Raw genomic sequence first — 12,552 nt, forward strand, 5'->3', positions numbered from 1 at the left:
ATGAGATCGTCCATTTTATGATAGCTTCTTATTTCCATTAGCTTAAGCAGATTCCATCCCTTTCGTCTTCCTCTTCTATGTTTTTGTTGTCACAAATTACTCTTTTTTTGTGTGTTTTGAGTTTGTGACTAAATTGTTTATGGTTATTTTTGATGTTTTCTTTCCCTTTATCTTCTATGTTACAATTGTTTGTAAATCTATTCTGATAAAGTGGTGCAATTTTCTGATTTTGTCTGTCTATTTATCATCTTCCTGAAAGCTTTGTAAACTTTTGCCTTTTGTTTCAGGTAGGGGGGCTCCCTTCATCGTTTCTTGTAAGGTGGGTGCAGTGGCGATGAACTCCCTCAGCTTTTGTTTATCTGGGAAAGCTTTTATTTCTCATTCGTATCTGAAGGATAATTTTGCTGTATAGAGTATTCTTGGCTAATAGTTTTTGTCTTTCAGTAATGTGAGTATATCATTAATTTCTCTCTTAGACTGTAAGGTTTCTGCTGAGAAATCTGCTGAAAGCCTGATGAGAGATACTTTTTAGGTTATTTTCTTCTCTCTTGCTGCCATTAATATTATTTCTTGTGATTGACTTTTGACAATTTTAATATTATATATATTGGAGAAGGTCTTTTTGCATTCATGTCATTTGGAGTTCAATTTTCTTCATGTACCTGTATGTCCAGTCCCTTCCGCAGGTTTGAGAAGTTCTCAGCTATCATTTGTTTGAACAAGCTCTCTGTTCCTTTCTCCCACTCTTCTCCCTCTAAGGTGCCTATAATCCTTATGTTACTTTTCCTAATTGAATCAGACATTTCTCAAAGAATTTCTTCATTTTTTAAAATCTTAGTTCTCTCTCCTCCACCACCTGAAGTATTTCTTGATTTCTATCTTTGAAGTCACTAATTCTTTCTTCTATAAGGTTTGCTCTATTTTTTATGCTTTCTACATTATTTTTTATCTCTTTAATTGTGTTCTTCATATCCAGAACTTCTGTTTTTGGGGGTTTTTTTTAGAGCTTCTATCTCTTTGGTGAAGTTTCTTTCTGTTCATTAATTTTACCCCTGAGATCCTCGAACTCTCTTTCTGAGTTTTCTTGTAACTCATTGAGTTTTTTTATGACTGCTATTTTAAAACCTTTATCATTTAGATTGTAATTTTCTGTAACTTTAGGTTTGGTTTCTGTAGATATGTTATTTTCCTCCTGTTCTGCAGTGTTGCTGTGGTTCTTCATGGTGTTTGATCCTCTGCTGTGCATTTGTGGTAGTAATCACCTTTTCTTACTTGAGTATGGCTTTTGTTACTTTGGTTCTGGTCACCTTGGTCTCATGTTCCTCCAATGGGTCTCCACAGGCTCAGGTGCTCCTGTCCTGTGCACCACTTGGGCTGCTGTTCCTGGGTTTTCTTGGGGTGCTTGTTGCATTGCTGCCAGGGGTGCTGGGTTCACAGATGTCACTGTTGCAGGTAGGATCCTGTGGACCCAGGGACTTGTATACAGCCCGTGCTGCCGGTGGAGCTGGTGCCGGCGTTGCCACCACTGGGGCCTGGGTCACCAGTTCTGTTGTGGTCCTTGTTCCTTCTGGTTGCAGATTCCACCTGCCACCACTGGAAGGTGGTAGGGGCTCTTTTTTCTATTCCAGCCTTGTCTGCACATAGTTGTATTGCTTGACCACTCTGCATTTGCATAGGCCAGGCCACAGCCACTCAGTGGGGTGCCTTTGCAGTGGCCAGTCTGCTGCCTCTTGGTAAGTTGTGTTCCTGAAGTTGAGGCCACTACCACTGGGGGGAACCTTCATGTGAGCTGAGGGGCTGAGCCACCACCATTCAGTGAGGAGTATTCACATGAGAGGCATGGTGGGTGCTCCCACAGGCTGGGCTACCACTTTGCAAGTGTTCGTGTGTGGGCTGGACTCCCCCAATCTTGACTCAGAGTCCTCTGGCCACTGCCTGAGGATCTGTCACCTGAATCTCTGCCACTGGGGAGAGGAAAGGGGCTTCTTCCTCTAGTTCCACTGCTTCACTGGGGCCCAGTCCACCCAACTTCAGATATATAGCTGCATGGATCTCTCAGGCATACTTTTGTGCTCTGTAGGCAATCACCTGTGGCTTAATGGATGTCCCATTAGTTGTCACTTAGAGGGGAGAGACAAAGGGAACAACTCATCCTACCATGATGCTGATGTCACTCTGTATACACTTTCTTATGCAATTTTAGGGTATATCTGAAATTGTGTTTTAAATTGCACCCAACACACACACACAGCATTAAAATATTCTGGTCTCAGTTTAATATTTACATATTCTGTTCTTGTTCCATATTTACATAATCATGTCACAATATTATTACAATATATTTACACAATTATTTTCATAATGGGTAATTGTCCACCAAATTGTTTTCCTCAATCAGTCATCTATGAAGGAGGTATTTTCCTACTTTATTGCCTGAAATGCTACATCGTATTTCATAGTGTTTGACAAAGAAGTGTCTTGATGCAAACACTCTGTTTCTGTTTACACAGCGAGAATTTAATATCTGCTTCCTCCTACCACAGGCATCATGGAACATGGATCCTTCATCATGTTGATGTGTGTAAAGGTGGATTATTGAGAAGGTCTGAGACCATCATGAGTCACCATCATGACTGCACATTTTCACTGTGAGTGGGTCATTGCCAGTGGTCTTGCAAATGGCTATAAAACATACTATTCCAACACTGTGTCCCCACAGTACCCCACACTTTCTTTTTTAACCAGTCTAGTCTTGGAAGTCTTCAAGTCTCCAACAGTGCTGTGGGGTGAAGAATCTGGAAGGCTTCCTGGAGATATCAGTCCTGAGTGGTAAATCCTGAACTAGAAATGCTGCCCCCACCCCCAGTACCAATCTACTCAAGCACACAGAACACCTTCTTGGCTCCTTCCTTCCTGGGTCCTGGCTAGGTTTTGGGAATCCCTGCCCACAGAGCGTGTACTTCTGCAGTTTCCTCCTCAAAGGCTTCACATATATGTAAACTCCTCATGAAACATAACCTTCCTCCTGCAGACCAGGACTCCAACCTGCAGCAACAAGCTGGTCTCTCCAACAACTTGAGCCTTAATCATCTGCCTAGAATCCAGGCTGCTCCAAGACTACAAGTGGGAGTTGAAAGCTTAGGCCCTCCTAAGACACGAATCTGTAGCACAAAGCATTCCTCTCACTAACCCTAATGTGTCCCCTCCACGGTCCTTGATAACCCCCCTTACCTGTCTCTTCATTCCAGCCCAATTTATCATACTGGTGCACACAGGGAGAAAAATGCACCTTCCCAGTGACCTGAATCAGGCACTTCCTTCATCCACTTGTTCCCAAGTACAGCACTGAAGCCCTGGAATTAATACTGAGAATAACTGTGTGATATAAATGCATAGGGGGCCAAACAGGCCTAATCCAAAATACAGTTCTAAGATGCCCCACAGACTTGCACCTTGTGCTTCTGACCTAAAAATTTGCACTCCCTGATTTTATCAACCCCAAGAATGTGCACTCAGGATGTGGTCTTCTCTAGGGTCTGAGGGCAATAACAGAGCTCCCTGGAGCCTCAGTTTCAGGCTTTTGGGCAGTGTGATTACATAGGCACACAGTCCTGCATGACTCACCACAGTTACCAAAACTCCAGACATTCAGAAGGAAAGTAGATGTTCACCATAACTCACACTGTTTGCACAAACTATCTACAAAAATGGTTCTGCACAGCTCCAGACTTCAAGCATGCAAAATGCTCTTATTAGTTATAACATTCCAACAACTCAATTCCCTGGAGCCAGCTAAGGGCCTTTCATAATTCCTTGCCCTCCTGGCTATGTGCTTGTGCATGTTTTATGACACTGAGGCCTCCTGAGTAAACTGTTTCCTGGGATACCATACTTGGCCTTTGGCATAAGCTGACATAGAGAAAATGGTCATAGTTTTCTCACACTTACATACAGTGTAGAATTTACGTAACAGCTATACTCATGATATTGGCATGATGATGCCCAGCATTTGGAGGAGCTAGCGCACCAGGTGAGGCTCATGTATCCCTATGAAGCCACTGTATATTTCTTCTTCTTTTTGTATTAATTTCATTAGGTGTTTCTGCCTTAGTCTACAGTTATTTGTACTTTATCATAAACTTGTGCAGGAACAGTTTCTCCTTGACTGATGGAAGGATTGAATGTTGTAAATCTCCCTACAGAGTTCCAATAAACTTTATTTGGAAAACAGCATGCTGAATTCTTTGAGGGTTTATCAGCCACTCCCACTGGCAGAGATCAGACAACACCCTAGACAGGGATCTTGAGACTAGGCTACAAACACAACATCATTAATATGATGATAACTTGGGACATCAGAGGGCAGAGACACACTTTCTAAATCCTGACACACTCATTATTGGAAAATGGCAAGGGAGCATGTGTCCTTAACGTTTCTTTATGTGCACTTAACCCTGATTTGTACAATCCCCTCTGGCAGTTACGGGGCAGGGAAATACAAGCATGGATCACATCTGTTCCTCCTATACACTCTGATATAGAAACCACAAGAGGACACTGAATCCACCCAAAGGGCCCTCCTTTCAGAATTATGGAAGCATCTTTCCCCTACTGTGACCTCTACTCAAACCATATCAGTTTAATTTGAGCATTTTTCTTTTTCTTTCTCTTTCTAGAGAAAAAGATTTGAACACATCTGGGATTCAAAGGCTACCACAGGATGACAATACTGTCTGTGCAGGTATATGGAGAATGCAAGGGACCAGATGGGACTAGTATGTAGGATTGATGAGCATGGAGGGGAGGTTTGTCCTTTTGACCCTTCACTGAGGTCTCTGTGCTTTTTCTCCTCATTGTACCTCCTTGCACTCAGAGAGTGTTACATCCTGGGTTTTCTTTCTTTCTGCGTATGCATGCACTTATACTAACCTCACAATCCTTTGCATTTTCAGCCTCTCCTGCACCTTGCTTCCCCTCCCCCAACTTCATGGCAGAAAGTAGGTTGATGACATATACATTTACATCCAAAACAGCTATGAAAGTTTGAGTTCCCACTTTCTAAACAATTCCAAGAATGTTCAGCTTCTTTTTTATATATCCAGCGTTAGCATGTAGACAGAGGGAGGACACAGAGGACACAGGGGAAGAACAGCTCAGTACTGGTAAGCAGGGCACAAGCAAGACACATTTTCTTTCATTGTTTAGCAGACTTTTGGCTCCTTGCAGCTCAAACGAATGAAGTTATAATGTTTTCTATTCACCCAAAGCTCTATATTATTTTGGAGACCCCTTGACTCTTTTCTCCTTTTGTCAGGAAGAGACTGAACAACAAACAAAACCCTTTTAGAGTGCTTATTTCAATCCAAATTCTCATATATCAGCATCACAAAAAGTTGGGAGTGTGGAGGACGCTTCCTTCCGTCTTGACAAACACTTGGTGAGAAAATTTAATGTGTCCAAGGGAGTCTTCTCTGAAAAGTGCCCCTAACCAGGGAGAGGAAGTATCTTTATCATTTTTCCTTCCAGAAAGTCCTGTCTATCTCAGCATTCCACCATCAATGAAACTGTCAAGAAGTGAGAAGTGTCTTAAATTTTACTCTATTTGGTAGCAAGGAAATTAGGTTGTCATTTCATGGATAATGGAAGAACACATGAGATTCCTGGGTCTGCAAGAAAAGATAATTTTTCATGATGCTACTGGCAGGAAGATCTTCATGGTTGCATTTGTTTCTCTTTCCCTTCCCAAATACATTGGTGATGTAACCAGGCCCAGAAGATTGTTGTACACACTGCAGATTTGCATCACACTTGAGGATCCAGATACTTTAGAAACCCAATAATTTAAAGTAGGTCATAAGCCAGCCTTCCAAATTTTGCCTCAGAAAAAGGCATTATCTTTATTAATTTAATCAAATAATTAACATGTTATGGAACCACCACTATCTTTGAAAGCTATTTTTATACCAAAAAAAAATCCTTTATTGGATAGTTTTGAAACAGGAACTGATAAAAGATATAGAAAATAAATGAGATTCATGGTGAAAATATGTAGTAACATGGTTGAGTTCTCCCTTTAAATATGAGAAAAACTGATCCTCTGAACAAAAAGGCCAATTAAAGTTTCTGGACACCAGGATTTTGGTTTATGATGCTATGGGAATGGCAGTCTTTAGGAAGCAGGAAGAGATGGGCAGAATGACCAAAAGAATTCACTGAAATGTAGGCTGCAAAGATGATGTGATGTTACCTGATGAGGCAAATAGTAGGTGAGATAAAAGAAAGCAGAAGACAACATTTTCTATATCAATTGAAATTTATTAACCTTATGGGAAAACAATATCATTTGCTCCCCACATCACAACAAAATGATTCTGAGTGATCTAAAGTTTAAAGATGAATAATGTAATTTATAGAAGAAAACAAAGGAAATGATCTCTGCATTCTTAATATGGGAAAATATTTCTGACACTGAACAAAAAATATTAACTATAATAGGAGAAATTACAAATTAGATTATAGTAAAATTAAGAGCTGATCTTCATAAAAAGACAGAGAGCACTCAAGAAAGGACTTTTATCTAGCATGTAAAAAAAACTCCTACAAATCAACAAGAAAAAGAGAAAGAATGGAAAAGTGGCAAAAATACACTAAAGGACACTTAAAAAATTAGTCAAACTGTATTTACATGTACTCAACAAAGAGATAGTCAACTTCCTTAGTAATAAAGAAAATGCAAATAAAACCCCTACCTGGAAACATTTCACACCAACAAGAATACTAAAATGAAAATGACAGAAAATGCCAAGTGTTGGCATAATGTAGATGACCCAAGAATTTCCTGTGCTGCTGATGGGTGTGAAAATTCGTTAAAAAAAAGAGGCTTTTGGAAAATATTTACCATTTGTAATAAAGCTGGAAATATGCAAATGTCCGGTCAAAAAATTCCACTACCATATATATATATACATACCCAAGAGATATAAATAAACAACTCACAAAGTGAAAAAAATACCAGTTCTAGTAGCTTAAAACTGAAAACCACTCATGTGAACATCAGTAGAGAAATGATTACATTAATTCTTTGACATCCAATTATGATAAATTCATAAAAACATAAAGAATGAAAAAAAAAAACCCAGTAAAGGCTCTATTGCTTCATTTGTATACAAATAAAATATGCTGAGGGGCAGGCCCAGTGGTGTAGTGGTTAAGTTTGCATGCTCTGCTTCCATGGCCCAGTGTTCATGGGTTTGGATCCCAGGTATGGACCTACACCCTGCTCATCAAGCCATGCTGTGGTGGCATCCCACATACAAAATAGAGGAGAAGTGGCACAGATGTTAGCTCAGGGCCAATATTCCCCACCAAAAAAAAATAGGCTGAAATTTTTCTATGTTCTTAGATGTCAGAATCTTGGTTACTTTGTGGATGTATTGACCGGTAGGGAGAAAAATGTGGTCTCCAGTGAATGCTGTCATATTCTATTTTTTTTTTAAATAATCTAGGTGTTGAGTACAGAAATATGTTCAGTTTCTAATATTTTATTAAACTCTTTTTCATGATCTGTGCATGTGACATTAATTTTTTTAATATAGATCAACAATAAAAAAATTGGAAGAACTTAATAGATTACTGTTGGATTTCCATCACATTGTCTAGGAGGTTAAACATATTGTATAAATACATTCTGACTAGTTTCTCAACATATGCTTTAATTCCTCAGTTAAAAGTGAAAAGATAATGAGGGCCAGACCTGATAGTCTAGCAGTTAAAGTTCAGTGCACTCTGCTTTGGTGGCCCAGGTTCGGTTTCGGGGCACAGAACCACGCCACTTATCTGTCAGTAGCCATGCTGTGGCAGTGGCTCATATAGAAAAGAACCAGAACCTACAGCTACACACAACTATGTCCTGGGGCTTCAGTGGGGAGAGGAAGAAAAAAGGGGGAAGATTGGAAACAGATGTTAGCTTAGGGTGAACCTTCCACTGCCAAAAAGAAGAAAAGATATTGAATGTAGAATTTCAAATGAATGAGGTAAAATGTGGAATTATTTAAAAAATTAATACAGAAAAGTTTAAGATAGAAAAACCAAGAACATACAACTGGTATAAAGAAGACCACACAGTAGGTTGGTAAAATCCAACCCCCAATATAACTATTATTGTATTAAAAATAACTATACTAATTACTCTTGTTAAAATCAAACATATTTGGTTATATTCATTTAGTTATTTTTTTCAAGTGATATAGCTAAAATATAAGCATTAAATTTACAAAAAAAGAAAAATACATTCCAGATAATTTTATTAATTGATTATTCAACCTCTAAAGAAAAGGGGCAAAATATAGTTATTATTTTTTTGTGTGTGTGAGGAAGATCAGGCCTGAGCTAACATCCATGCTAATCTTCCTCTTTTTTGCTGGGGAAGACCGGCTCTGAGCTAACGTCTATTGCCAATCCTCCTCCTTTTTTTCCCCCAAAGCCCCAGTAGATAGTTGTATGTCAGAGTTGCACATCCTTCTAGTTGCTGTATGTGGGACGTGGCCTCAGCATGGCCCGACAAGCGCTGTGTTGGTGCGCGCCTGGGATCTGAACTCGGGCTGCCGGTAGTGGAGCGTGCACACTTAACCACTAAACCATGGGGCCGACCCAAAAATATAGTTATTTTAATTTATTGATACAGATGAAGTTAAATGAGAAACATAGGAAAATAGAACAAGTGCAATAAGGAGCATCCAAAAATTTGCAGAATTCATCCCCAAATATACCCATTTTTACATTCACCTTAAAGACTATGCCTAATAAAGTCAAATATTTTAGTCGAATATTTTTACAAGATATACACCTAAAATATAAGGATTTATATAGAAAAAATGAAAAATATATTCTATACAAATGTAACCAACTGAACAACTAGCACTTGCAGGTGGATATATATACATATATATGGCAGATAGATTAGACTTAAAGGTTGAAGAAGCTTGCAATTATGGTACTCAGTATTTTTTTATTTCTTAATTTATAATTTTCCAGTTAATTATGAAAAATAAAAATTTGACTCATAAATTTATATATGTGCATATATAAACAAATAGTTACACAAATATATATGTATATATACATGCAAACACACTCACAAATATATATATGTATATACACACACAAGTGTACTGTTTGGTGTCTAATACGTTATAAATATTTCTTAGTGAATCATGTCACCTTAAAATATATGTTTCTCCATTTTTTGGCAGAAGGTTCAACATATATGCATTAGGTCAAACTAATTCCTTGTTCTTCAAATATGTGAAACCCTATGTCCTTGTATCTGCTGTATAATGTAAATATGGAGAAAGCAACATTAAATTCATTTCCAGAATTGAGGAAATATATATTTTGTTTCCTTGAAAATCCACAGGCTAAACGTTACACATGTACAATATGGACTCATGTCTTACCCCTCCAAGTGGCTATTCCCCCACTGCTTTGTGATTACTGGAAGGCTCCACCATAACCTTATTTCTTCACCTTAAAGACATAGGAGTGCACCTTGGAAAATGTTTCCGCCAACATGTCCAATTGGAATCTTTACATAACAGAAAAATCTACCTTGTATTGATCCAAATATCCACAGAGTTTTTTTCCCAGACTGATGCTTTTTAAAATATAACACTTGATGTCTTTTAAAAATCAGCAAAAACATACTTTCGTGCTCTCATTTGTCTGATTCAGTTCAATAAGGCCAATTCTACATGAAAATGTTTCAAATATCATAATCCTCCCTTGTAACATCTTATCTAAATGACTGTGGTCTCTCTAAGGATGGAATATATAAAACTCATAGTTGGCCCTCAACGCATCTATTCTCTGAAACCGAATTTACCCTCCACCTTAATTCCGTGTATTTCATTTTAATGTGGGAGAATTTTCTTTCCTTCAGTTTCTTGAATGACAATCTCATTGGTGTTCCTGTTTTATGAAACTTTTCCTACAATCTTATGGGTAGTAAGTCCTGAAAATTTATTACATCAGATTGAAACTTACATTCTTAAAAGCTTCACCACAATCTCCAGATTGTTTGCAGAAACACTATTTTAACACTGTGTAGATTCTGGACTCCTCCACCGAAAACATTAACAAAGTTGCAGTAACAGATGTGTTAACTTGATAAATACATCACATTTCATTTATACTTACTATTAGTGGTATTGTTTATTTAGGAACAGAAAATCCGTCTGTCTTGGTTACCATTCTCTTGTAATGTGACTGTTTCATAAATGCACTGAATGCACTGAAAGGAATTAACCATTGTGAACATGCATATAATTTACATATTTACTATAAGTTTAAGGGATTTTGTATTCCATTCAAGCAAAGCAGAACCTGGATACTCTGGGGTCATGGCTCATGAGAATGTAGGGGCTGACAGTTGGGAAACATGCAGCAATTAGTGTAGAAATGTTCTTCAGCCACAAACTAGGCTTGTTGAAGAATGCCAAACAAATGAGGAAGATAGAGGAGAGAGTCCACAAAGATACAAAGGTGGACACCAAGACAAGGATGCTTTGGGTGGCTCTGATCTCAAGGGAGGATCTGGGGGCCAGATTGTTCCTGTGAATATACTGGACCCTCTGCTGGTGCCTGTGCAGGAGGAAAATCATGGAACCACTGGCCCAGACCATCAACACCAAACAGAAACCATGACTAAATAATACCAACAGTATATAGAGTGACTGTGTGATGATGTTGCCACTAAATACTGCATAACAGTAGCCATGATCTATTTTCTTTTTGATGTTTGTGTTGTTCCTTTTGTCAGTCATATGAAAAGGGACCAAAATATTTAGCATCATGTTCAGGATCCAGCAGAGGATGTTGGAGGCGCCCGTGTAGTTGGGAGCTTTTACTTTAAGCTCTGCCCACCTGGAGATACTGGGACTGATCATGATCACCTGGAAGACACTCAAGAGGCAAGTGGTACCAATGGACACATCCCTGCCTACTCTGTGAACATAGAAAACAAGTTTGCATCCAATATCTTTTAGGAAAAGTTTCAACCCAAAAGCTGCCATTGTTTCAGGGACTCCTTTGGAAAGAATAACTAAGAGGTTGGCTACAGTCAGGTGCTTGAGAATCAAATCTGTGGACCTAAACTTGCATCCTGTGAAGTAAAGGAAGAGAAAACGGTAAACAAGAGAGAAATTCCCCAGAATTCCAATTATGGTCTGTAACAAAAACATCATTCCTATTGACAAATCCCTGGTGGCCATTCTGTCAAATCCCAGGGAGTGATAGTCATCTTCTGAGCCAGAGATTCCTGCACAGGAAAATGAGGCATGAGCTCTACGTATCATGTCATCTGGAATTTCAATATTCTTCACTTACATTAGTTCCCACTGAAAAATAATTATATTTTTTCAGTTTTGAATAAGTGTCTGAGAGTTGAATGTCTAACACTGAAAGACCTTTCATAGAATATGGAACACTATATAAAAGCCATGTATGTAGTTATCTTGTATTCTGCATAAATTCCTCAGAGAGTCAGTACTATTATTTTCACTGAAAAGATATGGAGCAATGAAGAAGATAAAAGTTAATTATTTGTCCAAATTTAAACCCTTTATTTGATAAAGGTGGACATTAGAACCTTGCTAGGCTGGTAAAACGGCAGTGCATTTAAACAGTGCTACTTTAACAAAGCTACAGTAGTTAGTTATTTTCTTAAATAAAATATAGATGTATATTTAGATGTTTTCATACCTTGTCATTTTATTTTAGATTTGGTGGTATTTTGTTGTATATTTTTGCAACAAGTTTCCATTTATTTCAAAATATTTATTGTATAACCCAACACAAATTATGAATACAGGTTTAAATTTCTTAATAAAATGATATTGCTGTTAGTGCCCTTGAGCTGATTCTGACTCCTAATGACCCTGCAGTGTACAGCAGAGAACAACTCTGCCTGGTCCTTTTGGAACCATCCTTTTGCCTTCTGGTGCTATATCAGACCATGCTCTACTGCTATTCACAGGGTTTTCATGGCTAATATTTTCAGAAGTGGGTGGGCAGGTCCGTCTTCATAGTTTGTCTTAGTCTGAAAGCTCTGCTGAAACCTGTCCACCTTGGGTGACACTGCTGGTATTTGAAATACCGGTGACATAGCTTTCAGCATTACAGCCACACACAGCTGCCACAGTATGACAAAAGAGAGACAGGTGATGTGGTTCCCTGAGCAGGGAACAAACCTGGGCCATGGCAGGGTTTGCTGCATCTTAACCACTAGACCACCAGGGTTGGCTCTTAATAAAATATACATGCACTGATTTTAGTATAATTCTATAGGGACCTGCTCCATGAAACATTGTATTGAAAGAATGTACTACAGGTTTTATATTGGATTAGCCACAGAAACAACATTTTGCTTCTATGACAGGAATGGAATGACATCTGTCACAGGAATCACTGAACACCATGACACGCCCTGAACTATGAGACTTGAAACACTAACATGTGATAAACTAGTGTAGCATGGAAAATAAATATTATTAATTT

At 38.5% G+C, this 12,552-nt stretch overlaps 1 protein-coding gene across 1 annotated transcript; it reads right to left on the reverse strand.

The window, feature by feature from the left end:
- Positions 1 to 10,364: 10,364 nt before the first annotated feature.
- LOC131397698 (vomeronasal type-1 receptor 4-like) lies at positions 10,365 to 11,267 on the reverse strand. The gene has a single exon (XM_058530767.1). The coding sequence runs from the start codon at positions 11,265 to 11,267 to the stop codon at positions 10,365 to 10,367; it is 903 nt and encodes a 300-aa protein (XP_058386750.1).
- Positions 11,268 to 12,552: the final 1,285 nt, after the last annotated feature.

The sequence above is a fragment of the Diceros bicornis genome, chromosome 34 (assembly GCF_020826845.1).
Source record: "Diceros bicornis minor isolate mBicDic1 chromosome 34, mDicBic1.mat.cur, whole genome shotgun sequence".
Classification (NCBI taxonomy): Eukaryota; Metazoa; Chordata; class Mammalia; order Perissodactyla; family Rhinocerotidae; genus Diceros; species Diceros bicornis.

Coding starts and splice junctions, on each gene's coding strand:
- LOC131397698 (XM_058530767.1), bottom strand. CDS start 11,267: ATGGCCACCAGGGATTTGTCAATAGGAATGATGTTTTTGTTACAGACC.